Here is a 27,722-nt window from a genome sequence, read left to right as displayed (position 1 = left end):
GGACTATGGCATGGCCATCCCCCATGGGGGGTGGTTTCTCACTTTCTGTCTCTCTGGTGAGCACACACCCCTTATGGCAAAATATCTCTTTACAATAAAAAAAAGAAAAAGAGGGACCAGCAGTTAGCGTAATGGCTATGTCGCTGGACTCCCATGTAGTTGACTGTGGGTTGTGTCCCGGCCCCGGTGGCTTAAACTCACGCCGGGTGCGTGTGTGTGCGTGCCCAAGATCCCAAGAGTAGAATGGAGAAGGAATTGTGGCGTGGCCATCCCCCCGGGGGGTGATTTCTCGCTTTCTGTCTCTCTTTGTCTGTCTGGTGAGTGCATGTGCCCTATAGCAAAAACCTTTCAAAAAAAACAAAAACAAAAACAAAAACAAAATCTGATGCATACATGTATGGCTTCCTTCCTAGACTTAAAAGAAAAAAACCACGTTTTCTCCTTAGTATATTTATCAACATCGCTTTAATTTCCCAAGACTTAAGAGATCACTATTTCTCTGTTTAACACTTTAAGTCTTCCATATTTCAGCAAATGCAGTTTTGGTTTAATCTGAAGTTGGGTTTGCAGAGAACCTGGGCTCACGCTGGCACAGCAGTGGGAGTGCTGCATCTCCCCTAGCACTTCCTGGCTTCTGCATGCCGTGCCCTCAGGTGGTCAGCCTGGACAGGCCTTTCCAAACCACTCCCCACACTCAGGATGTGCTGAAAGATGCCATACCCATGGCTAGCCCTTGTTGCCATGTAGGCCTGGCTCTGTGCCTACTTCTGAGCTCTGAAAGCTGTGAGGTCCTACTGCCTCCCTGCCACTGTAGGTTCAAGGACAGACATGATGATCACTTCATGGCACACAGAGGGATCCTCAGTCTCACCTCAAACCTGGATGCAGGGCAAGGAGTCTCACCCAGAGGGAGCCTGGGCTGACCTTTCTGCAAAGCTCACGCTTGCATACTATGCTGCCTGATAACCAGGACCTGGCCTGCTTCCTTACCATTCAAACTGTGCAGGGAGCTCAGAGTGGTAAAACTATACAAAATATAGCACATGCTCATACACACGCACATGCTCACACACACGCACATACACACACAAGAGAGCATGTGTACGAATGTGTGTGTGCAAGAATAACAACTAATAGCTTACTTGATACTGGAGTCATAAAGAGATTTTTTAAAAAAGCATTACTTAAGGGAACCAGCAGTTAGCGTAATGGCTATGTCGCTGGACTCCCACGTAGTCGACCGCGGTTCGTGTCCCGGACCCGGTGGCTTAAAACTCACGCCGGGCGCATGTGCGTGCGTGCCCAAGATCCCGAGAGGAGAATGGAGGAGAAGGGACTGCGGCATGACCATCCCCCCTGGGGGGTGATTTCTCGCTTTCTGTCTCTATGTCTCTGTCTGTCTGGCGAGCGCACGCGCCCTACAGTGAAAATCTCTCTCTCAAAAAAAAAGCATTACTTAATTTTATTTACTATTATTATTATTTGTAATTTGCTATAGGGCAAGTGTGTTCACCAGAGTGGAGGTAGGGAGTGAGAAAACAAGCAGCCAGGTCCGGGACTTGAACCACGGTTGGCCCTGTAGGAGTCCAGTGCCCCAACCACCACACTACCTGCCGGCTCCCAAAAGAGATTAAAATTTAGCCTTTCTCATACATTATTTTGTTATATTTTAGGAGTATTCCAGGGACTTAGTCTACAGGCACTTCCATTTTTCATTGAAAATGTGAATCTAAAAGGTGTCAAGTGCTTTCCTGTGCCACCTTGACGCCGTTAGTCAACTTTACACGGCACTGTTAGGGTGAGTGCTCTCGAGCCCGGCAGTCCTAGGCACAAACCCTGGCTCTCACCCAGTATCTAACACTGGGAAAGTGGCCTTCCCTCCCTCAGCTGTCAAGACAGCACGGAATTCATGGCTGTTAACATTAAATCGCAAGGAAAAAAAAGGGGGGTTGGCAGGTGGCTTGGTGGTTAAAGGGCTCCCACATGGCCGACCATGGTTTGAGTCCCAGACCTGGAAGCTTGCTTTCTCACTTTCTCTCTCTCTCTTTTTTTCTCTTTCTCTCTCTCTCTCACTCTCACTCTGTCCCCCTCTTATCAAATAAATAAATAAAGTTAAATACAAATAATACTTAAAAAAAAGGTTAAATCGCAAGGGACCAGCAGATGGTGTAATGGTTATGTTGCTGGACTCCCACATAGTCAAGTTCGAGTCCTGGTCCTAGTGGCTTAAAACTCATCCTGGGCACGCGCGCACGCGCGTGTGTGTGTGTGTGTGTGTGCCCCTAAAGTCCTGGGAGGCAGAGGAAAAGGGGGGTGATTCTTGTTTTCTGCCTCCCTTTCTCTCTAGCTCTCTAGCATGCCTTATAGCAAAAATCTCTCTCTAAAAACAAAAAAAGGTTAAATCACAAGTCCATGTGAGGTGCTCGCAGCGGTAAAGCAGCCTGACTGCTAACCAGCACTGCTTCCTTCCAGGCTCCCACGGGCAGGCTGGCCCCACACACTGAGAGAAAACACCTCGAGACATGGGTATATCCTATACTTACAAAATACTCGGTCAGTTACAGCATCACCTCATACGGTAACTTTAAAAAACGAATCTAAATCCTTTTTTAGATATTCTACAGGTTCTGTTTCATTTTAGTTGTGTGCTTGTGTTCAGGTTCTCACACAAAGGACAACCTGGAGAGCGAATGAGGTCATTAGCACACACCCAGGCCCCCTGCTCCCTGCTAGTCACCTTTACAGACACACTCTTCAGAAACTACTGCCTGCTTCTGCAAGGCTATAATTTCTGCATCTTCTGTCCTCACGTATAACCGCACTGTTTGTTGATGATGACTCTGGGGCTCTGTGGCAACCACCTCTGGATTTCCATGTAGAAGCCGCACTGGGACAGCACAGCTGGGGCGCTCCCCAACAGCGGGTGCCAGGGAGCACGAGATAGTGCTGAATAGGAACTGTTCCCTGCTCTGCTTCACTTACCCCTCTCCTACAGAGCCAACGCTGTGTGTCTCAGGGAGAGAGCCAAAGGCTTACGCGCCATAGCTGGATCTTCCTAAGTGCCAAGCCCTCCTGGGCAAGTGAGCTGTCACCCTCACTTGCTGGGTTCCTTTTCTTCATTGTGCCCATTTTCTCCTCACTAAAAGGAATAATTTACTCTGAATTTACCTCATGGCTAAAGTGAGGATTCCAAGCCATCTTAGTGATCTATTTTCCTCACCTCATTTTTGGTTTAACAAAAGGAAAAGGATACACTCTGTCAGCATCACCCACACCCACCAAAAGAGTTTGTTTGTTTTTGCTATAGGACATGTGCACTTGCCAGAAAAAGAGAGAAAAAGAAAGTGAGGAATCGCCCCCGGGGGGGATGGCCATGCTGCAATCCATTCCCCATTCTCCTCTTAGGATTTTGAGTATGCATGCACATGTGCCCAGAGTAATCCTCAAGCTGCTGGGTCTAGGACTCGAACCGCAAAGCTAGCCATATGAGATCTAGCACCTTAACCTCTATGCCACCTCTTCAGAAAGAACCAGCAGTTTCACCTCCTCTGAGAACTAACCTTTCTCAGTTAAACAATAGTGATATACCTGGAAGGAGAGTAAGAACACAGAGACCCAAAGTGCTGAGAGTGAAATGAGGAAACAAGCTGATAAACGGAGTGCACTGGGCAGCAAAATGTGTGTACTCCTGCTGCAGAAAAACACAATGGGGGCAAGCAGGTAGCATGGTGGTTGGGGTGGCACTGGACTGCCACATGGCCAAGTGCGGTTCAAGTCCCAGACCTGGCAGCTTACTTTTTCACTTACTCCCTCTCTCTCTTTGGTGAGCACACATGCCCTATGGCAAAATAATAATAATAATAATAATGAATAACATTAAATAAATAATTCTAAAAATAAACAAACAAACAAGACCATTCACAACAATGTAATACAATAAGGTAGTCAACATAGTCATCAGTCTGGAAAATGAGAAAATTGAGGAACAAAATCCATAAAAACACTAAAGTCAGTCTGCTCCTTGGGAGGATCAGATGATCTGGAGAAGCAGAGAGGGGCAGAACGGTCTGAAGATGCTCAGCAATCCTTGACTGCCCTGGCGAATGTCAAGATTTTTGCTTGCACAATATGGCAATGAGGCGGAGCTATGTCCACTTTGCACTAGAGAGTCATTGGGGGCACTCATGGGTCCCAGTTTGCCCAGGACTTCCCAGTTTGGGTTTTACAATCCCCACATCCAATATCTTACAGTTCCAGCAGACCGAAACAGATGTCACCCCAGAGCCATGCACCCTTGGAGATACCGTCAATGACACTATGGAGAGTGCAGTGGTGCCGGCATACACTCTGCTACTCTTTGGGATCAAATCTCCTCTGAAGGGTACTGCTATGTCATTCTGAGAAACATCCATGGAACTGAGAAGAGGTTGAGCCCTTTCTCAAGGTTCATTACCACCTCCCCATTGCCTGAAAATATGCCAAAATGGGGAAAGCGCTGGGTAGGACCTTGTTTCATCACTCTTCTATTCTGGGAGTGAATATGAAAGAAGTGAAGTTTTCACAGTAGTCATATTAAATATACTTAGTATAATTTTATAGAATGAACAGATTTTAAGATTATATATATATATATATTTTCCTATAGGGCATGTGCACTCACCAGAAAGACAGAGACAGACAGAGAGACAGAAAGTGAGAAATCACCCTCCAGGGGGGATGGCTATACCACAATCCCTTCCCCTCCATTCTCCTCTCGGGACCTTGGACGCACATGCATACATGACTGGCAAGAGTTTAAGCCATGAGGTCTGGGACTCAAACCACAGTCGACCACATGGGAGTCCAGCAACGTAGTCATTACGTCATCTGCTGGTCCCGATAAAGCTATTATAAATGGTGATTTCTGGGAAAGGAAATAGAAGGTCAGGCAGAGGCTGAAGTTTCAACCATGTGAATGTAGCATCTACGCAAAGATAAAGAAGACAAGATTATCTCAAACCAAAGGTACAGCATCAGTCACTAAAGCTTTGCATTGTCCCAACTCAGTAGTAAATATATAATTCTTAGATTGGGCTGGGGAATTTTTTTGTGGTTAATCATGTACAAAGATGGCATAAATTGATTTCCATGACTGTCATTGTAGAGTGTCAGTAAAGCCAATCCACTTCCTAACTTTGTGTAACTTTCTGTGCTTCCTCCAGGCTCTCATTCTGAACAACAACAAGCTAACAAAGATCCACCCCAAAACCTTTCTAACCACCAAGAAGCTGCGAAGGCTGTACTTGTCCCACAACCAACTCAGTGAAATACCTCTTAATCTCCCCAAATCATTAGCAGAACTCAGAATTCATGATAATAAAGTTAAAAAAATACAAAAGGATACATTTAAAGGAATGAATGCTTTACATGTTTTGGGTAAGTTTTCCAGATGAATGGCATATCTTGAAACTATAATTAATATACAGATATTAAATACTATCATTGCTAACTTTTAAGAATGATAATTTCCAAAATTAATTTTTGTTAAGAACTAGTTATTTAACTTTATTATTATTATTACTGTTATTAAAGACTTCCACAGGGCACACATGCTCACCAGAATGAGAGAGAGAAAGAGAAAGCCACCAGGTCTGGGACTCAAACTACAGTTGGCCATGTGGGAGTCCAGGACCTGCTGGCCCCTCTAAAATTAACGGTGCCACTTGTTGTCCCCTCTAAAATTAATTTTTGAATGTACTAAATCTGTACCTAGGTAAGCCACTTATAAACCACTTAAGATGCCAAACAAAACTCATAGAAAATATGGCTTTTGAAATACTGTCTCTCTCATTTTTTTCTTTCTTTCTGTTAACAGAGTGTTCACACACTCACGTGAGAAAGAGAGAGAAAGTACCCCCCGTGGGGTCTGGTCACACCACAGTCCTTTTTTCTGTAGTCCTCATCTCATCGACATCCTGGTATGCACGTACACTCAGCATGTTTTTTAAGCCTCCAGGACCAGGACTTGAATCTGAGTTGGTCATGCAGGATGTGGCTTCCTCCATGCAGTACTTACCTGCTGCCCTATAGGCCTGCCCACACATCTCCTCTGAAATACTCAGTATGATTTCTGCTTTTTGACTAGACTCCTAATTAGTAAAGTCTAAGCTAGCCCTATAAATTTCTCTCTCTCTATTTATTTATTTATTTATTTATTTTTGAGGTTCTTGCTATAGGATGCGTGCGCTTGCCAGAAAGACGAGACAGAAAGCGAGAAATCACCCCCCCCCCCCCGGGAGGAGGCCCCGCACCCAATAGGATGCCCACGTCCCAATCCCTTCTCCTCCATTCTCCTCTCAGGATCTTGGGCATGCACACGTGCCTGGCGTGAGTTTAAGCCACCAGGTCCAGGACTCGAATCACAGTTGACTACATGGGAGTCCAACAACATAGCCATTACTCCAACTGCTGGTCCCATAGCCCTGTAAATTTAAAGGTAGTATTTTTACCGTATTATATAAATGACTCAAATATATTGTAAAAATTATTTCTGAGAGTATTTAACTGTATACTAACTTTTGATTGTCTACTTTAAGATTATTATTTTTTTTTCTAATCACCTGAGAGTATGTGTGTTTGCCAGAAAGAGAAATGGGGAAAGCACTCCCCATAGTGGGGTGCAGTCATGCCACAGTCCCTTCTCTATTTCTCTATCCTGTCAGGATTTCAGCACACACATATGTGCCCGGCATGTTCATTAAGCTGCTGAAACCAGGACAGAACTGCAGTTGGGCATGTGGGATCTGGCCATCTTAACCGACAGGCTCTGGGGCCAGCTCTGCTTTAAGAGGAATTTGTTGTTCTGTATTTCAAACCACACCTTATTTTACTTATACCATTCATTAAGCATGCCATTTTTCCATGATGGTCATTCAAATTTCCTAACCAAGGTCCTCGTTCATTTATTCTCTCTCTCTCTCTTTTAAAGGGTTTTGTCACAGGCGCCTGAGCTATGAGAGGGATACAGAGAGAGAAAGTGAGAAATCACCCCTCATGGGGATGCCATATTTCTCCTCCATTCTCCTCTTGGGATTTTGGGCATGAACACACATGTACCCAATGTGGTATTCAAGCCACCATGTCTGGGACTCAAACTGCAGTCAGCCATGTGGGAATCCAGTGCCTTAACCACCATGCCGTCTGCTGGCCCTCATTTTTTCTCTTAATTCAACCAAGTGCCTGGGACTTATCAAAGAGTCTCACTTATTGGCTTTTCCTCAAAGTTTTATTTTATTTTAACTTATTTTTTAGAGAGACTTTTGCCACAGGGTGCTTGTGTTCGCCAGAGAGATAGAAAGCAAGAAATCAACCCCCAGGAAGGATGGCCACACTGCAATCCCTTCTCCTCCATCCTCCTCTCAGTATTTCAGGCATACATGCACACATACCTGGTATGTCTCAAGCCACCAGGTCCAGGACTTGAACCATGGCCAACCATGTGGGAGTTCAGCAACATAAACATTACATCATCTGCTGGTCTCTCAAAGTTTTACTTTTTAAATTTTTTAAAAGAATGTTTATTTTTAAATTTTATTTATTTTTAATTTGACCAAAGAGAGACAGAATGAGAGAGAAAGGGGGAATGCGAGAAAGCAGCTCCTAGGTTCAGGACTTGAACTGCAGTTGGCCATGTTGGGAGTCCAGCACCTCAACCATCATGCCACTTGCTGGCCCCCCTTTTTAAAAAATAAATATTATTTTATTTAACTTCATTTATTTATTTATTTTAATTTGACCAGAGAGCTGACTTAAAGTTTTTTTTCTTTTGGAGAGATTTTCACTGTAGGGCGCGTGCGCTCTCCAGACAGACAGAGAGAGACATAGAGACAGAAAGCGAGAAATCACCCCCCCCAGGGGGGATGGTCACGCCGCAATCCCTTCTCCTCCATTCTCCTCTGGGGATCCTGGCACGCACGCACACGCGCCCGGCTTGAGTTTTAAGTCACCGGGTCCAGGACACGAACAGCGGTCGACTACGTGGGAGTCCAGCGACATAGCCATTATGCTAACTGCTGGTTCCCAAAGTTTTAAAAACTTTAAAAAAGGAGAGAAATAAAATGTATACTGTAAAATACAAGCATTTTGAATTAGATGAAGAGTGAACTTTCTTTCTGATCCAGTATTACCACCACAAAACCTTTATCCTGCTCGTAGCTGGTGGAGACTGACAGTGTCATGGGTTTACAATTCAAGCAACATGGTGAGTTGTTACGTGTTCCAGTTTACACACTATGAAGCAGTGTTTCTCTGAGGCTGACAGAAAGACGGCAGAAGACATCTGAACAACCAAGTTCACAACTTCTCAGGATGTTCCCAGGGTGTGTCTCTGCGTGTGTGGGTTTTTCCCACTCACAACCCATATGTACTAAATGTCCTTTTCCCCACAGAAATGAGTGCAAATCCTCTTGAAAACAATGGGATAGAGCCGGGTGCATTTGAAGGAGTGACTGTGTTCCACATCAGAATTGCTGAAGCAAAACTGACCTCAATTCCTAAAGGTTTGTATTCAATTCAATTAAAATAGGGTATTTTAAAAATTGTCATCTTTCAATGACCACTTAAGTGTAATGCCATGAACTGTGCAGTGTGCACTGTCAACACCACCCTGCTGCCAGCAGGGCCTGCACCCGCCTCGGGTGTGGTCAACCCACCTCACACACAGGAGCCACGTGCAGAGCCTGTGGTTTTATTTTTGGTAGTATGAAGCCATCTTTTCTCCAGTAGAGAACAAACATTAAGGAAGCAGTGATCTTTTATTTTCCTTCTCTTTCTGACCACTGCCCATCTACACCTGTCATTCTGTGGTGTCTGTTAGAGGGTACTCTGGAGAGAAAGTAGGAAGGACAGGTGCAGCGTGGGTCCCCAGCTCTGGCCTGCAGTCGCAGCTAGCGGAGCAGCCGGGGAGGCCGTGTAGGGGCCACTCGCGCCAGCTGGAGCAAGAGTGTCCTCTGGGCAAGGGTGCCTGGCTTCCGGCCAGGGCTGTGCAGGCTCATCCGCCCTCACGCAGAAGGGCTTGAAGACAGTATCAGGGACATAGCGAGTGCCCTCTGGTGACATAACTGCAACTGGAAAAATGAGCACTGCCCATTACTGTGGCTGCACGTGGCCTGAGGCTGGCACTTCCTAGACAGGCTCTTGAGTCTGCAGGACAACAGCTTTCTAACCCACTCGCCCACTCCTGCGAGGACTGCCTTTCCTGGAGCTCGCTGGGAAGGTGCGTTGCCTGCTTCCCTGACAAGGGTGCTTGTGCGATCTCACTGTCATCTGCCTGTCTCTCATTCTGCTTTGCTGGCTACAGGGGTCGGAAATAACCCATACAATTCATAACAGACTGTCATTTTCAAACACCTCTGTCATCCAGTGTCCAACAGTAAAAGTAATGACTTCATCAAATTTCCCCTCCACTTGTCTCCTGGTCCACAAAGCAGACCAGATCATTTAAAAGACCATGAGGATGTTATTATTAATCAAATGACGAACTTAAGTGAAAGATCCTCTAAAATGAAAACACAAAGATAAGTTTCCTATTCAGGAAGAAAAACAGTTAAATTCGAAATTACACACATAAAAAAAAAATCACCTTAATTTAGGTCTGAAGGATGTGGCTGTTTTTCTAAAAGAAACTTCAAATGTTATGTTTACCTTTCCAGTTTTAGAACAAGCACAAACAATACAAACAAACTCTGCCCTGTAAGTTAAACATATAAACCTCCTTTCATACAGTGGAAGCTGACAGCAAGAAGGGGATTCAGGCCAGGCTCTGGCCGGCCCCATCACTGCTTGCTGTGCTCTCTGTGTGTTTGCACCGGGGCTTTTCTACGATGCAAACAATTCATTGTAATCCTCTTCACATTTCAAAGCGTCTCTTAAAAATGAAGCCTTCATCTCTTACTAAGAGCTCAAATTCTTCCAAAGCCCAAAGAAGAATTATGTCTCTCGATATTTAAATTGAAATAAAACCTCTAAACCTATGTAACTACCCTCCAGATCTCTCGGCCATTCAGAAGACAGTCAAGTTTTTATTTATAATTTATTTGTGAAGGTATGTCTCACACTTCAAATTCAGTCAGTCAGCACTGCACTGGGGCAGGGTGAAATGATGCAGATGTCCCGGGACCCTTCCCAGACCTGACAAGTAAGAGAACATCTTCCTTCCGCTTGCTTGGGAAATCCCACTGTGTGGTGGTTCTGTGCAGTCAGAAGGACCTGTCTGAAACCAGGGTGGGACAGAAACACCCGTGCAGAAGCATGCTATGCTGTCGGCAGTCCCAGTGGCTGCCAAGTTCACACCTGTACCCCTCTGTCCTACATGGCCCACTTGCTTCCTGTCCGAGGGCACACAGCAGCCGCCTCAAGTTCTATAAACCCTCTACCAGAGATTCTTCTTTCTGGCTTCCCCCTACTCTAAAATAGGTGGGCACATTGTACCATCTATTATTCTAGTGACTTTTTATAGTGGAATACATCTGCTCAACTGAAATATGAGGTCTTTCAGACTAGGACCATTGTCTTATATATTGAAGGGACCATAAAGTCATCCCATAAATGGAATGAAGCTCCATTAGGCAAATTTCAAATTAGAACCCTTTCGGTTTACAAGAATTATTTTCCTGCCTTCTAGTTTATATACTTTTAAAATTTAAAGTAGACTCTGGAATCAGAATAAATTTAGCCGTGAAGACTACTAGTATTCTTAAGGTTCTTTCAGTTACCTTCATCAGTCAGGAAGGAAATGTCTCAGTGAGAATTGGAAAAAGGACAAAATTCTAGCCAACTGGAACGTTGTTTGATAAATACTTTGTAGATTCACAAAGCTAACAGTCTGACTGAGTCTTCTGCTCAGTTCATTTCAATGCAGCTTTGTTTCACCTGGGGAGAGTTGGGGTCCCAATGTGCCCGTGTGTGAGGAGAATGAACACTCACTGGTGGCCTCCCATGTACTGGGGCATTTCAGGTGCTCTTGTTAATTTGTACAAAAGCAACGAACTACTGAGCCCATAGATGGCAAAGAGGTTTAGGGACCTGGATCTTACGTGGCCAACTGTTCTGCTGAAGTCCTGAATTTGGGGAAAAACAAAAACAAAAACAAAACCACCAGGCATGTGTGCATACATTTCCAAAATCCCAAGAGGAGAATGGAGAAGGGACTGCAGTGCCCTACAGCAAAAAATAGAAGAAACAAAAGCAATTACAAATAGAAAGAATAAACATTGCAATGGATTGAACATACAAATAGAAAAACCTGTGCTTATGACGATGTTAACAAAAAAAATCTTTACTGGTCATTTCCGGGCACTGTACCTATTCAGTACTTGAAAGAGTCAAGCTTCCTTCCCCTCGCCGCCCCCCGCCCCATCTGTATTACAAAATAACTAAATAACTGATAAGAAAAAAAAATTCTTTAATGATACCATACGAAACTACCATCCAAATCTACAAAATGAATGTCTCAAGCAAATCAGTATCTAAACAGAAAGGGGAGAAAAGGAAGTATGTTATAGAAGAAGATATTTTAAGAGAGATAAGAACTAAATATATATTCCATAAGCTTTATTTGGATTCTGACTAGAATAAATTAAGTATAAAATTATATAGTTGAGGGAACCAGCAGTTAGCATAATGGCTAAGTCACTGGACTCCCACGTAGTTGACCATGGTTCGTATCCTGGACCCGGTGGCTTAGAACTTACACCGGGCACATGTGCGTGCGTGCCCAAGATCCTGAGAGGAGAATGGAGGAGAAGGCAGCGTGACCATCCCCCCTGGTGTGTGGTATCTCGCTTTCTGTCTCTATGTCTCTCTCTGTCTGTCTGGCAAGCGCATGTGCCCTATAGCGAAAACCTCACACACAAAAAAGTATATGGTTGAAACAACTGGGGAAATTGAATATTATTAGATATTAGTAAGAATTACTGGAAATTTTGTTAGTTGTGATATTTATATGGTGGTTATATAAAAAGATAACTTTACCAGTTAATAACTAGTTCACATCTAATTAACTATTTATAGGTGAAATGACATTAGGTAAGGAATTCATTCTTATTTACTTTTTATTTATATATTTTTATTTATTTATATATATTTTTTGCTTTAGGGTGTGTGTACTCACAGGGATGGGGGGAGAAAGTGAGAAATTACCCCTCAAGGGGGATGGTCACATTGCAATCCCTTTTCCTCCATTCATCTCTCAGGATTTTGGGCACACAAGCATATACATCTGGCATGTTTTTCAAGCCTCCAGGTCTGGGACTCCAATAGTGCCTTGGCCACGTGGGATGCCGCAGCCTTAACCTCCACATCACCTGCTGGCTCTATTTCATTTTTACTTCACTAGTGGGTATGTGCTTGCCAGAGAGACAGGGCGAGAAAGCATCTGAAACCACCTCCCAAGGGGGCATGGTCACATTTTAATTTCTTCTCCATGTGGGATCCAGTTCCCTTAACCATCAAGCCATGGGGCTAGCCTGGAATTTATTTTTAAATATCTCAGAAAATAAAAGGAGGTACTAAACAACAAACAAAAACAAGTTGATAAATAAGCCAATAAATAAGCAACTAATAGGGGAGCTGAAAGAGATCAGAAAAATGGAGACAGTTATTGAAGCTGGGCAACAAATTGGTTCAAAATACTGTTTTCTGTTTTTGTTTATGATTGAAATTTTCTATAATTAAAAAATTAAGAAAAAATCAGGCATCTAAAAAAATAATAATTACTGAAATCTGGGCCAGCAGGTGGCATGGAGGTTAAGGCGGCTGGATCCTACATGGCCAACTTTGTAGTTTGAGTCCTAGACCCGGTAGCTTGAAATTGATGCCGGGTATGTGTTCATGTATGCCCAAAATCTCGAGAGGAGAATGGATGGCAGCATGGCCATCCCACTTGGGGGTGTAGTTTCTCACTTTTGCCCCTCTGTCTGTCTGTCTCTGTCTTTCTCCAGTGGGCACATGTACTCTATAGCAAAAACTAAAAGAAAAAAGAAAAAGAAAATCTCTCTCTATCAAAAACAAAAATCACTGAAATCAGTAATCTGAAATTTGAAGTAATGAATGGCCCATGGGGCTTGGCTTTACTTGACCTAACATACCTCTTTCTTTTCTTATTAGAGCTACCAACGACTTTACTGGAGCTTCATTTAGACTATAATAAAATTTCAACTGTGGAACTTGAAGACTTTAAAAGATACAAAGAACTGCAAAGGTAAACATTCTCAAGACCTTAACCTAGAAGTTGTAGCCCATATGGGTAAGACAGCAATGGCATTTCTTGGACAATGTGAATAGGGACCATAGTCAAGATGATCACTGCAGATACTATAGTGTGATGGGAAACCCCAAGAGAACCACTATGCCCACTGCCTATGCTAACAGGACAGGCAAACACAGTGAAAGAGTAGGGGCACTTTTGAAATCTCTCTTTTGTTGGATTTACATTAGATAAAGAACTTTCTGGGGACCAGCAGTTAATGTAATAGCTATGTCGCTGGACTTCCATGTAGTCGACCACGCTTCGCGTCGCAGACCCAGTGGCTTAAAACTCACACCGGGTGCGTGTGCGTGCGTGCCCAAGATCCCAAGAGGAGAACAGAGGAGAAGGGATTGGGGCGTGGCCATTTCCCGTGGGGGGTGGTGGTGATTTCTCGCTTTCTGTCTGTCTGGCGAGCACACACGCCCTATAGCAAAAAAAACCTCTAAAACAATTATTAAAAAAAAAGATAATAAAAAAAGAACTTTCTGACAGGCTGTTACATACTTAAACAGGTTATTGAATAAAGCCATGAAATATCTTTCTCTAAACATATGTTAAAAATAGAACAGGCTTACCAAGATTGTGGTGCTTGCAGATAACCCTATCACACCCATACATCTGTATAAGAGCTAATGTACTTTATGTCATTTTTAGACTGGGCCTGGGAAACAACAGAATCACAGAGATTGAAAATGGAAGTCTTGCTAATATTCCACGTGTGAGGGAAATACATTTGGAAAACAATAAACTAAAAAAAATCCCTTCCGGATTACAAGAATTGAAATATCTCCAGGTAAAACATTCTACTTGTATTTGGTAGACATTATCACTTTTCTTTAGCTTTTGTAAATCTTATTAATATCTCCTAAGCAAAGACTGAACAAGCAGCAAGAGTAATTCACACATAAGAACACTCCGGGGTTGCACGAGGTGTCGGGAGGAGGAGAGCGTTAGGAGACTGGGTTCTGCACAGATTCACCTAAGAAGCTCAACACGTCTCCAACTTTGGCTTCTCCTGCTGATACTGCTGAAGCCAATGTGGCAAAGCCGCTGACACAGCTAATTTCAGGTTTTTGGGAAGTGGGTGGCTACACAGAGGCAGGACTGTTAACAGACAGATGCTCTTTTGTTCTACAAACATTCCACAAGGCAGAGTAAGAGGGTTAGGATTCGGGTAACCCTTAGTGTTTTGATTATTGATGTGGTGGTGGGTGGGGAGACTAGGTTAGAAGTGTATTTGCCTTTTTAAGCATTCAAACCAGAGTATACAATTAACTGACAATCGATTTCTTTTTACTCTGGTAGCTCAGAGGTCATGGATTCCTCAGAGTCTGACCGAGTTTTAGAACTTCTTAAGAACAAAAGTGAAGACAATATTTTAGGACTTTCATAATGTCCTGATTTTCATCTATAGACCTCAGAATAGGGATCCCTACTTAATGTCATTTCAAATTAATCCATTTTTCTCATGTGTTTTACTTGCTATGAAAATCATCTTCCAAGAAAAAAACAAAGACTCTGAAAATGAACATGGCTTTGAGCCTCTTTGCTTCTTCTAGTTTTCTTCCTGTCTATCTGTAAACAAATGTCATTCGCTGCCCTCCCGGGAAGCACAGCCATCAGCAAAGGCAGGTGTGGATTTCAAGGCGACCTCTGCAAGTGCACAGTGTAGCCTCTAGGCACCTGTGCAGCCGTGAGCATGGCCTGGGGTGCCTCTCTAGAGGTCCCGTCCTTGACCTCATTTTTGCTTGCTTTGCTCCAAACTCTAATCCAGCTTCTGGTCCCTCTATAATCTACTTGCCCTTTTGCTAACATTTTCTTTCTTTTTAAAGAATTATTGTTAATTGAATTTTATTCATCATTATTATTTATTTAACTTGACCAGAGAGACACAGAGAGAGAGAGAGAGAGACAGAGACAGAGAGAGACAGAGAGAGAAAGCAAGCCACCAGGTCTAGGTCTCGAATAGCAATTGGCCATGTGGGAGTCCAGCAATTCAACCACCATACCACCTGCCAGCCCTACTAACATTTTCTTCTAGAACTTTTTAGCATCTTGAGAAACTGAAACTTTTTTTGGAGAGGTTTTTTTTTTTTTCCGCTATAGGGCGCGTGCGCTCGCCAGACAGACAGAGAGAGACATAGAGACAGAAAGCGAGAAATCACCCCCCAGGGGGGATGGTCACGCCGCAATCCCTTCTCCTCCATTCTCCTCTCGGGATCTTGGGCACGTACGCACACGCGCCCGGGCGTGAGTTTTAAGCCACCGGGTCCGGGACGCGAACCGCGGTCGACTACGTGGGAGTCCAGCGACATAGCCATTACGCTAACTGCTGGTTCCCCGCTACTAATATTTTCTTAATGAACAGAATCATGACACAAACAGAGAACATAAGTCACAGGTATATGGTTCAGTGGATTTCCACACAGTAATAAACACACTTGTGTGTGGCATGTTTTCAATCCCAGTGAGGTTAGTGTTACGGAGAAGTATACCTTACGCTGATACTGAGCAGCTGGGGAAACGTACAGAAACCAAACATAAGTGCCTGCCACAGAATCCCTAAGAATATAAGAGAGAGGGTAAATGAACACCAAACTCAAACATTTCAGCAATGCCTAGAATTTTCATAATAGCATGATGTAAAGGCAGATTCTAGGGTAAAACCAGCCAAAGCCAATATCTCAGCTTTGCCAGCAAAGTCTCCTAATTCTGACATGCCAAAATGCTGTGGCTAAATAGGTACTTTTATATCCCAGAAATCTCACTGCTGCCAGAACAGGCCAAAAGGAATCAGAAGGGTTGTTAGAGGGAATGAATAAAAGTTCCTACACCCACCAGTCATTCAGAGCAATTATTTAAAAAGACATGCACAGCCTATTCAGCTGTGATCAGTCGACTGGTACAAATGAAAGATTCAACTAGTAGTGCCATGTTAAAAATATGCATGTAAAATGTTAATGGAAAGATCTTTTTAAAAAAACTTACACGAAAGCAGTTCTACACTTCTTTCCCTTTAACACAAAAAAACGCCATCTAACAATTCCTCATATTCACACTATTAGCTCATTCATTGCTTCATTTGCTTACTCACTGATAATACTTTTAAGCACATATTGTAAATATGGCACTGAAGTAACCATATAGATATGCGTGTACACACAAGGTCATACATAGTTTGATGTCAGGGATGTGTTCTGAGAAATGTGTGATTACGTGATTTCGTTGTTGTGTAGATATCAGTGTACTTACATAAACTGAGATGGTGCAGTGTATTACACCTGTAGTCATATGGTATAGTGTACTACACACCTAGGCCATATAGTGTACCATATTATACACCTAGACCATGGTATAGCATATTATATACTCAGGCCATGGTACAGCATATTATACACCTAGCCATATAGTATAGCATATTATACACCTACGCCATGGTACAACGTATTATACACCCAGGCCATGGTATGGTGTATTACATTGTAGTCTACAGTACAGCATATTACATACCTAGGCCATGGTACAACATATTACACACCTAGGCCATATAGTATAGTGTATTACACACCTAGGCCATATGGTATAGTGTATTTACACACCTAGGCCATATGGTATAGTGTATTATACACCCAGGCCATGGTACAATGTATTACACACCTAGGGCACATGGTCTAGTGTATCATACACCCCGCCATGGTACAATGTATTACATATCTAGGCCATGTTACAGTGTATTATATACCTAGGCCATACGGTACAGCTTATGGTTCCTAGGCTTCAAACTTATGGCATTTACCGGTAACACAGTGTCAAGTACTTGTATATCTTATGGAGTTAAAAGATACCATAATAGTAACTTATTATCCCCATCAGATTCCGCACTGTATGTAACTGCATGTGTTAAGATTCTTTTCTATGATCCGCTGTGCCACTGGCTTCTTTCCACCTGCAGTGCCACAGACGCCTGAGTAGGTAGCACGCTGCACTGTGATGCTATGATGTTATCAGGCACAGGCATTTCTCAGCTCCGTTTCAGTCCGATATGACTGCTATCATGTGTGATCTGTGATGGACAAAGCAATGTGGTTACTTGGTGCATGACTACAAGTAAGACAGACAGACAGAGAGAGGAGGAAAGTGCCTGAGGTGATCATGCAGTATGCTCTTTGAGCCTTGGCAAGGGTCCCATGTCACCGCCTCTCACCCCCCTGCATCCTGAACGCTGTGGAGTAGGATACATAAGTTTGAGTCATTTGGATATGAAATACGTATACATGGGTATACTATTTTAAGTAAAAATACATTCAAACAGAAGAAAAAAAACAGATGAATAAACTCACAAGTAAGTGTTGACTATAAAATGAAGATATCCCTTTACATTTACAGGGTATTTTTAATCCATTCTCTTTTCCTACCACAACAGATAATCTTCCTTCATTCTAATTCAATTACAAAAGTGGGAGTGAATGACTTCTGTCCGACAGTGCCAAAAATGAAGAAATCTTTATACAGTGCAATAAGTTTATTCAACAACCCAGTGAAGTACTGGGAAATACAACCTGCAGTATTTCGTTGTGTTTTGAGCAGAATGAGTGTTCAGCTTGGAAACTTCAGAAAGTAGTCGTAATTAGTAATGTCCATTTGATGTAAAATTCAGAAAGTCTTACATTTGGGATACTTGAACTCTATTGGTCATGGTAATATTATACACACAAGCGAAAATCTATTACTGTGCGGTAAGTTCTCTGCCTTATTTTATGACAAAAAATTTCAATAGAATTTTGCCAAACTATTGATATATAAAGATTAAGAGAAAAGCATTTATTGCGGTTTCCTTTTGCATACAAATTAGTCTGCATAAATCTCATGCTTAACCATTCCTTTCTCAGTAACAAAAAAGGACATTTAGTATTTAATATGTTGTTAACAAGTACCTTCTTTAAAAGGACTGGACTGTAAGTGGAATGCTTGACTTAACAAAATTTGTGCTCTATCACTTGCTGTTAGAAACACAAAACAGACAAGAACACTTAGAGAAGAGTATATTATTCTATTCTTACTCTTTCTTTAATAACTTGGGTAGTACTGTAATGATTTCTTCTCATGCTGAAATATGGTTTGATATAATCCTATTGAAATTCCCTCTCTGATGTTGACAACTGTTTTTACACTAAAGTCATCAGCAGTGTTCATCGCCGAGGCAACAGTTGCTGTCCACCCCAGAGGAGGTTGGGGTGCAGTGCGTGTGCTTCTTCTAATTATTACTACGTTGGTATAAAACCGCTGTATAAGTGTGCAGTGAGTATTTATGTAGAATCTGCAACTCACATTGTTATTATCAGTTATTATAAGCTTTAAATAGCATGTCGAGTGTTATGTTACAGAACGCTGTCACCTCAAGTCTAAGGAGTATTTCTGAAATGTCCCTTTCAAAGATCTTGTTTGGAAAAGACTGGACACTATCAATTCGACCAATATGTCTCTTCAGAAACAGACGGACTGCAAACTCTGCGAAACTCACCTGGCATAACCACACAGGCAGAGCATCGAACAGAACAGACGAAACAATGCTCTGTATGGAAGTTAACAGTGTTTCGTGTGTTTTTCATTGACATTTAACAATACATTCAATTAGGAAACAGAGAAAACATTAAAATTATTGGTCTGAAATAAAATATTTGTGCTTTGGTTCAATTATTTTCTCCCACTCAGGAACAGAAACGTTTTTAGAAAACGAACATGTATATTTATTAATTTTACATTTTAGAGTAATATTAATATTTATCCTTAATGGTATTAAATACATAATATAAGTCCTGTGCTACGAAAGTAACCACCTTTATATTAAACTATCTCAAAATGATTTTGAGAACCAGCAGTTAGCATAATGGCTATGTCGCTGGACTCCCACGTAGTCGACCATGGTTCACGTCCTGGACCTGGTGGCTTAAAACTCACGCCAGGTGCGTGTGCGTGCGTGCCCAAGATCCTGAGAGGAGGAGAATGGAGGAGAAGGGATTGCAGCGTGACGATCCCCCCTGGGGGGTGATTTCTTGCTTTCTGTCTCTATGTCTGTCTCTGTCTGTCTGGTGAGCGCACGCGCCCTATAGCGAAAACCTCTCAAAAAAAAAAAAAAAAAAAAAAAAAAAATACTTTTTTGGGAATTTTTGGGTAATGTATAATGCGTGCCCAAGATCCTGAGAGGAGGAGAATGGAGGAGAAGGGATTGCAGCGTGACGATCCCCCCTGGGGGGTGATTTCTTGCTTTCTGTCTCTATGTCTGTCTCTGTCTGTCTGGTGAGCGCCGGCGCCTTATAGCGAAAACCTCTCAAAAAAAAAAAAAAAAAAAGAAAAAAAAAGATTTTAAGTACTTTTTTGGGAAAGGAAGAATAGTATCTATTATATGAGGTGGAGGCATGGAGGGTTTGGATACCAAGGTGAGTAATGAGTAAGATCTCATTCTGCACGGCAGAGTTCTTAACTTTGGCTCTACTGATTTTTGGGGCTGGACCACTTTGTGGCAGGGGCTACGCTGTAGCACCACTGAATACTGAGCAGCTTCCTGGCCTTGCTCACTAGACGGCAGCCATACACATAGCTTCACTCCCTACTGTCAGCCATTTCTCCACACACCATCAAGTGTCTTGGGTGGAGCAGGAGGAGGTGGGGTAAAATCTCAGCTGAGAACTCCTCTTGTGAAAGTTGTAAAGATGACACTATGTGTGATTAAAAAGATAAAAGTTAACCACCAGTCATGATAAGCCTGGAAGAGCTCAGGGACATAGGGGTTTGAGTTGGAAACGCAGCTCCATTTATGGTTGGGGCAAGTCATCCCCCCTTGGCACCTGCTTTCTGTGGATAAAGGGAAGGCGTGGCATTGCTAATCAATTAGGTTGCTGTAAGAATGGAATGGTAAAAGAAAATGTATGTGAAGATGCCTCGTGAAGCCATTGCAGTACATTGAGCTCCATAGAGACAGCGCTGGGGCACATGGCGACTCTGTGCCTCGCGGAGGAAACCTAACTAAACATGGGTAAAGGAGATCCTAAGAAGCAGAGAGGCAAACTGTCATCACATGCATTCTTTGTGCAAACTTGCCGGGAGGAGCACAAGAAGAAGCACCCAGATGCTTCAGTCAACTTCTCAGAGTTTTCTAAGAAGTGCTCAGAGAGGTGGAGGACCATGTCTGCTAAAGAGAAAGGAAAGTTTGAAGATATGGCAAAGGCAGACTAGGCCCGTTAGGAAAGAGAAACGAAACCCTATATCCCTCCTAAAGGGGTAACAAAAAAGAAATTTAAGGATCCCAATGCACCCAAGAGGCCTCCTTCGGCCTTTTTCTTGTGCTGTTCTGAATATCGCCCCAAATCAAAGGAGAACATCCTGGCCTATGCATTGGTGATGTTGCAAAGAAACTGGGAGAGCTGTTGAATAGCACTGCTGCAAATGATCAACAGCCTTATGGAAAGAAGGCTGCTAAGCTCAAGGAAAAGTACGAAAAGGATATTGCTGCACACGGAGCTAAAGGAAAGCCTGATGCCACAATAAGGGGTGTTGTCAAGGCTGAAAGCAAGAAAAAGGAGGAGGACCATAATGAGGAAGATGAAGAAGATAAGGAAGAAGAGGAAGATGTAGAGGATGAAGGTGAAGATAATGATGATAAGTTGGTTCTAGCGCAGTTTTTTCCCTTGTCTATAAAGCATTTAGCCCCCCTGTACACAACTCACTCCTTTTAAAGAAAAAAATTGAAATGTTAAAAAAAAAAGATGCGTCGTAAAGGCTCATAAATTACTGTACAACTTTTGACTGATAAGAAAAATGAAAAATTATAAAATCCTTAAAAATGGTGACATTTTTGGGAGTAGTTGGCTACAGCTCAAGTTCCGAATCTGGCAGCTTAAAACTCACACCGGGCGCGTGTGTATATATGCCCAAAATCCAGAGTGGAGACTGGAGAAGGGGTTGCAGTGTGGCCATCACCCCTACGGTGTGATTTCTTGCTTTCTCTGTTTCTCTAGCAAGCACACATGCCCTATAGCAAAAATCTCTCTTTAAAACAACAACAACAACAAAATCAATAATGAAACCCCTAAGTTAATGCTAAGGTTAAATCATCTATACAAATGGCTTAGTCTGTAGTCTGAATAGGGGAGTTTAAGATAGTTAGGTTCATATTTTTCTAAAAAGGAAGGAGCAAAAATGTTTAAGTAATGGGAATGCTTACTAAAATGTCTGCAATTAATTTCCTGTGTTTAATGCTTGTGTTTTCCATCCCACAACTGTTAGTCATTTTTGGTTATAAATTTGCAAAAATACAAATTACTAACAATACACAAACAACCCAAACTTCATTAAATGTTTCTGCCACAAACAAATTTTATGGTAAATACAAAATATTACCCACTTGACATCCATTATGAATTGACAACAAGTGAGTTAGTTTATTAAGGACTTCAAGGCAGCAGTCTCAGTGACCACCGTGTGAACATACTGAACTGGCTCCATCTTATAAGAACCAACACAACGTAGTCCCTTCTCTGCCTGGAGTAGTTTCACTAGTTTCCAGCAGGACTTTCTGTGTAAGTTAAACCATGCTTGTCTAAGACAACAATGCCTCAAGAGAGGGAAGATGACACCTTCCGCCCAGGGGCAGTCACACCTACCCCAATGAGGGTCTTCTGCCCAGTTTGCCCCAGGTTCAGCTTCTCGGCCATCCCCTCTGCTTCCCAGCTGCCAGTAGGAGAGCCACCACCCACAGCTGCCTGCATAGAAGAGTCTGTCTCCTGCCTTCTCCCATCTGTAAGTTACCATCGGATATGAAATGTCTGCTAAATCCTCAATGGAGTAACCTGCTTCAATTTCTGGTCTCAGAACCCCCTCGAACAACCACCCATCTTTATTTCCTCCCAATTACTACAACAAAACATGATCGTCAGTATTCATGAGACAAACAGCACTTTAATACAATGACCCAGTGAATCACTGAAACAAGTTGCGTGGCAAAGCTCCTGTTTGGTTCCCTTTTACCAGTTACTTCTCTTCCTTCCTAATTCCACCACTTCCTCAGAGCTCATGGCCTTCCACTCACAACCGAAATCTATTGCAGTGCCCTGACAGCGCTCCTGTCCATTTCCCCAAAGTCGTGTTATGCCTTAAACAGCAGTATGCAAAATAACAGCTGATATGTAAAGAACACTCCAAGCATTCTCCCAAATACCTTACTACATTCACTAATTTAACCTTTGCAATAGCCCTCTGAGGTAGGAACCACTATTTATACCCATTTTTTTGGGTGTGGAAACTGAGGAACAAAGATGAAATAACTTGTGGCAGATCTGGAATCCCCAGATCAACACTGACCTCTCCCATAACTTCCAAAGCAAACCTATATATTTGGTGCCATAAACCTCACTAAAAATCAACATTACAAATGAATTCCTTCAACCCATACTATCCTTCTTGACTCTTTCCTCCCTACGTCTGAGGGCTCACTCCTGACCCTCTGGGGCTTCTGGGCTGACCTGGTACCGAGTCCCGCCCTATCTTCCCCTGGTGCATGACCCATTCTTCTCCTCTGTCCTCTGTCCTTGTACTGTAATCGCACCATCTTCTAGTTGGTTTATCAAAACAGGGTTTTGGCCTCAGTTTGCCAGGCATCCATATCACCAACCAAACTGACCTGCACATCATCTGGATTGATCACATCACTTCCTTCATCAAAAAGCCTATAGCAGTTTCCACTGATAACTGAATCTCATCAGCTTATTTAACTTCTTACTTAAATGTTTTAGAACCAAACTCTATGTTCAGATAATGATTCTGAACCTTTTCGTTTCACGTTCTTCCTCAAGACTACTTGCTGTTTCTCAAAAGCACTGCATTTTCTGATTTCTGTGTCATTCCCGCCATCCTCTGTATCCATCAAAACCACACCTAATCACAAACGTCAAATCATCACATAGGCTCGTCTTCCTGGTTCTTCCATGAACAGAAGTGGGCTCGTCCTGCGAATTCTCCCAGCACAGTTTCAGTACAACTATGTATACATTGGGCCTTCCTTTCACATTCTCCACAGCATTCTGGATATCATTATAATCATCTTTGCAAGGACCATTATAGTCATCTTTGCATTCGCTTTGTCTCTCCATCACCACAGGTTAGCACACCACCTTGGGTGAATATATGTTTCTGAATGAAAACACTGAAGGACACTTATTAGTGAAGAGAAAGACAAACTTTTTCTTTTCTATTTTAAGAGGTGTTTTTTTTTTCCTTAGGACATGTATACTCACCAGAGAGAGTGGGAGAAAGAGAGAGAGAGAGAGAGAGAGAGAGAGAGAGAGAAAGAAAGTGCGGTATCACCCCCCCAGGGGGGATGGCCACGCTGCAATCCTTTCTCCTCCATTTTCCTTGTGGGATTTTGGGCACATACGGACACATGCCCAGTGTGAGTTTCAAGCCACTAGGTCTGGGGCTTGAATTGTGGTGGGCCATGTGGGAATCCAGTGATGTAAGTAACCTCAGTGCCATCTGCTGGCCCCGAGAAAGACAACCTTTTTATCCTCGTCCTAAGAGCACAATGCATTTTTTTCTTTTTTTGGAGAGATTTTCACTGTAGGGCGCGTGCGCTCGCCAGACAGACAGAGAGAGACATAGAGACAGAAAGCGAGAAATCACCCCCCAGGGGGGATGGTCACGCCGCAATCCCTTCTCCTCTATTCTCCTCTCGGGATCTTGGGCACGCACGCACACGTGCCCGGCGTGAGTTTTAAGCCACCGGGTCCAGGACACGAACCGTGGTCGACTACGTGGGAATCCAGCGACATAGCCATTACGCTAACTGCTGGTTCCCAGAGCACAATGCATTTTCATCTTGCATTTCTTTTTCCACTTTAGTGGCTCAATTCACCATGAAGTTCAACTATAGACAACATTTACTGCAGCAGTCAAACTGCCACTCTGCACAACAGACAGAAGCAGACAGCACTGTTTCCAAATACATGTTTATTCATGTTATGGAAGGCATGAATAGGTTTCTATCATTGGCTATGGGAAGCTTGAGAATAGATTCTTTCACCCAGTCACCTGAGTGACTAGTGTTTTTAATGTCCTGTTTAAAAAATCTTTGTTTACCCCAAGGGACTTAACAAATTCATCAAGTTCTCTTCTGAAGCAGGTTGCATTACTTTATCTTTCATATTTGAGATCCAGGACTCATCTTGAATTAATTTTTATATTTGGTGTAAGATTTGCGTCAAGATTCATATTTCTCCCTTACAAACATCAAATTGCTCCATATCTTTTATTGAAAAGATTACCATTGGGGCCGGATCCATGGCCAAGTGGTTAAGTGAGCTGGATCCCACATGGCCAGCTGCACTTCAAGTGCCAGCTCCAATGGCATGAGAAATTCACCAGACACATGTGTGTGTGTGCCCCAAATCCTGACAGGATGGAGAAATGGAGGAAGAGGGGCTGAGCACGACCACTCCCATTGACGGGTGATTTCTCCCCTCTCTCTTTTTCTCACGAGTGCACAAGCCATCTGGCAACTTGAAAAAAATCATCTTGTCCCCACTGAATTGCAGTGGTGTCTTTACCATAAACAAGTAAGCCTATACGTCTAGCTTACTTCTGAGTGCTCTACCTGCTTCTAAAGTCTAAATTTTAGTTCCATGAATCTAAGTCTTGAAATTTAGCAATGCTAGACAAGTCCTCGGGCTTTGTTGTTCTTGCTCAGAACTGTCCTGATTAGTCTAGGTTCTCTGCATTTCTGTATTACTTTTAGAAAAAGATTATAAAATGACACAAAAACAATCGAGATTTTTACTGGAATTACAGTAAATCTGTAGAGTGCTTTGGAGAGAACTGACATCTGCCAATACTGACTCTTTCAATCAACAAGCTTGATTTTTTTTTTAAAATTTTTGCTATGGCACACGTGTACTCGCGAGAGAAAAACCGAGAGAGAGAAAGCATTCCTGGGGTGATGGTTACAATGCAATCCCTTCTGCTCGTGATGCTTTGGGTACATGCACACATGCACACTCACCCGGATGTGTTTTAAGCTGCCAGTCTGGCCTTGAAACAAGCAGTACAGCACATGGGATCCAGCCACTTTAACCACTGCACCACCTGCTGGCCCCTAAACTAGTTACTCCTTAATTTCCTTCCGCACATTGTTCGTGATGCTTTGGGTACATGCACACATGCACACTCACCCGGATGTGTTTTAAGCTGCCAGTCTGGCCTTGAAACAAGCAGTACAGCACATGGGATCCAGCCACTTTAACCACTGCACCACCTGCTGGCCCCTAAACTAGTTACTCCTTAATTTCCTTCCGCACATTGTTCGTGATGCTTTGGGTACATGCACACATGCACACTCACCCGGATGTGTTTTAAGCTGCCAGTCTGGCCTTGAAACAAGCAGTACAGCACATGGGATCCAGCCACTTTAACCACTGCACCACCTGCTGGCCCCTAAACTAGTTACTCCTTAATTTCCTTCCGCACATTGTTCGTGATGCTTTGGGTACATGCACACATGCACACTCACCCGGATGTGTTTTAAGCTGCCAGTCTGGCCTTGAAACAAGCAGTACAGCACATGGGATCCAGCCACTTTAACCACTGCACCACCTGCTGGCCCCTAAACTAGTTACTCCTTAATTTCCTTCCGCACATTGTTCGTGATGCTTTGGGTACATGCACACATGCACACTCACCCGGATGTGTTTTAAGCTGCCAGTCTGGCCTTGAAACAAGCAGTACAGCACATGGGATCCAGCCACTTTAACCACTGCACCACCTGCTGGCCCCTAAACTAGTTACTCCTTAATTTCCTTCCGCACATTGTTCGTGATGCTTTGGGTACATGCACACATGCACACTCACCCGGATGTGTTTTAAGCTGCCAGTCTGGCCTTGAAACAAGCAGTACAGCACATGGGATCCAGCCACTTTAACCACTGCACCACCTGCTGGCCCCTAAACTAGTTACTCCTTAATTTCCTTCCGCACATTGTTCGTGATGCTTTGGGTACATGCACACATGCACACTCACCCGGATGTGTTTTAAGCTGCCAGTCTGGCCTTGAAACAAGCAGTACAGCACATGGGATCCAGCCACTTTAACCACTGCACCACCTGCTGGCCCCTAAACTAGTTACTCCTTAATTTCCTTCCGCACATTGTTCGTGATGCTTTGGGTACATGCACACATGCACACTCACCCGGATGTGTTTTAAGCTGCCAGTCTGGCCTTGAAACAAGCAGTACAGCACATGGGATCCAGCCACTTTAACCACTGCACCACCTGCTGGCCCCTAAACTAGTTACTCCTTAATTTCCTTCCGCACATTGTTCTGTAATGTTCAGATAATAGTCTTATACATTTTAAAAAATTTGCTATAGGGTATTTGTGTTTGCATGTGCGTGTGTGTGTGTTTGTGTGTGTGTGAGAGAGAGAGAGAGAGAGAGGGGAGGGGGGGGGTGAGAAATCACCCCTTAGAAGGATAATCACATTATAATCCCTTTTCCTCCATTCTCCTCTTGGGATTTTAAGAACTCACGCACATGTGCCCAGAGTGTTTTTCAAGTTGCTGGGTCTGGGACTTGAACTGCACAGTCTACAGTGGGAATCTAGTCATTCAACCACCATGCCACCTGCTGGCCCCCTTATACATTTTTTTAAAGAGTTAGTTTTGGGTTACTGATAGGTTAATTTTTCTTTTTTTAATCTTATTTTCTACCTTTGTGTTGCTGGGACATTGTCTAAGATGGTTTTTTCATGACATGATAATCAGCAATCTTGCTGACTTCACTTATTGCAGTATCTTGTTTATAGAGTCTTTTAGATTTTTATAAATACAATTATGTCAGCTGCAACTAAAAATAGTTTTAAATTAATTTTTAAAATTTGTATTCCTTTTATTTCATTTTCTCACCTTGCATTTCACTGTGCGGTGCTCCAATATAAACTTGGAAGGAAGCGAACATCCTGCTGTGCTCTGAACTTGGCGGAAGGGTGGGCGGGACTCAGTATTTCCTCAGGTTACCAACATTCAGTGGCAAAAGGTTTTGTAGATTCATTATCAGACTGAAGAAGGTCTTTCTATTCCCACTTGGCTGAAAGTTTTCATCATGACAATGGTGTTTATGTTCATCAAATACTCTTTCTTTATTCACTGAAATGATGACATAGCTTGTCTGCATTCTGCTAAATAGTGTGAGTCTCAGTGGCCATTTTTCAAACCAACTTAGAATTCCTGGAAAAAGTACCACTTGATCATAATGTGGTATTCTTTTTACATATATCTAGATTTAAATTTATAATGTTTTGGGGACCAGCAGGTGGCATGGTGGTTAAGGTGCTGGACACTCCCACATGCTGACCACGGTCCGAGTCCTGTACCTGGCGGTTTGCTTTCTCTCTTTC

General features: G+C 42.9%; 2 protein-coding genes across 2 annotated transcripts in view; one reads left to right on the top strand and one right to left on the bottom strand.

The window, feature by feature from the left end:
- The window catches only part of ASPN (asporin), a 33,382-nt gene extending 14,428 nt beyond the window's left edge, over positions 1 to 18,954 (top strand). The window contains exons 4-8 of the mRNA XM_006161457.3: positions 5,202 to 5,415; positions 8,427 to 8,537; positions 13,144 to 13,237; positions 13,940 to 14,078; positions 17,709 to 18,954. Coding sequence (XP_006161519.1) covers positions 5,202 to 5,415; positions 8,427 to 8,537; positions 13,144 to 13,237; positions 13,940 to 14,078; positions 17,709 to 17,906 — 756 coding nt within the window. The 3' untranslated portion in view covers positions 17,907 to 18,954. The remainder of the gene's footprint in view (positions 1 to 5,201; positions 5,416 to 8,426; positions 8,538 to 13,143; positions 13,238 to 13,939; positions 14,079 to 17,708) is intronic.
- Positions 1 to 27,722, bottom strand: part of CENPP (centromere protein P) — a 273,851-nt gene that overhangs the window by 128,157 nt on the left and 117,972 nt on the right. The window lies entirely within an intron of this gene.

The sequence above is a fragment of the Tupaia chinensis genome, unplaced genomic scaffold, assembly GCF_000334495.1.
Source record: "Tupaia chinensis unplaced genomic scaffold, TupChi_1.0 Scaffold138619_1, whole genome shotgun sequence".
NCBI lineage: Eukaryota > Metazoa > Chordata > Mammalia > Scandentia > Tupaiidae > Tupaia > Tupaia belangeri.
The sequence above is the reverse complement of the archived record's forward strand: the minus strand, read 5'-3'. Positions and strand labels throughout refer to the sequence as shown.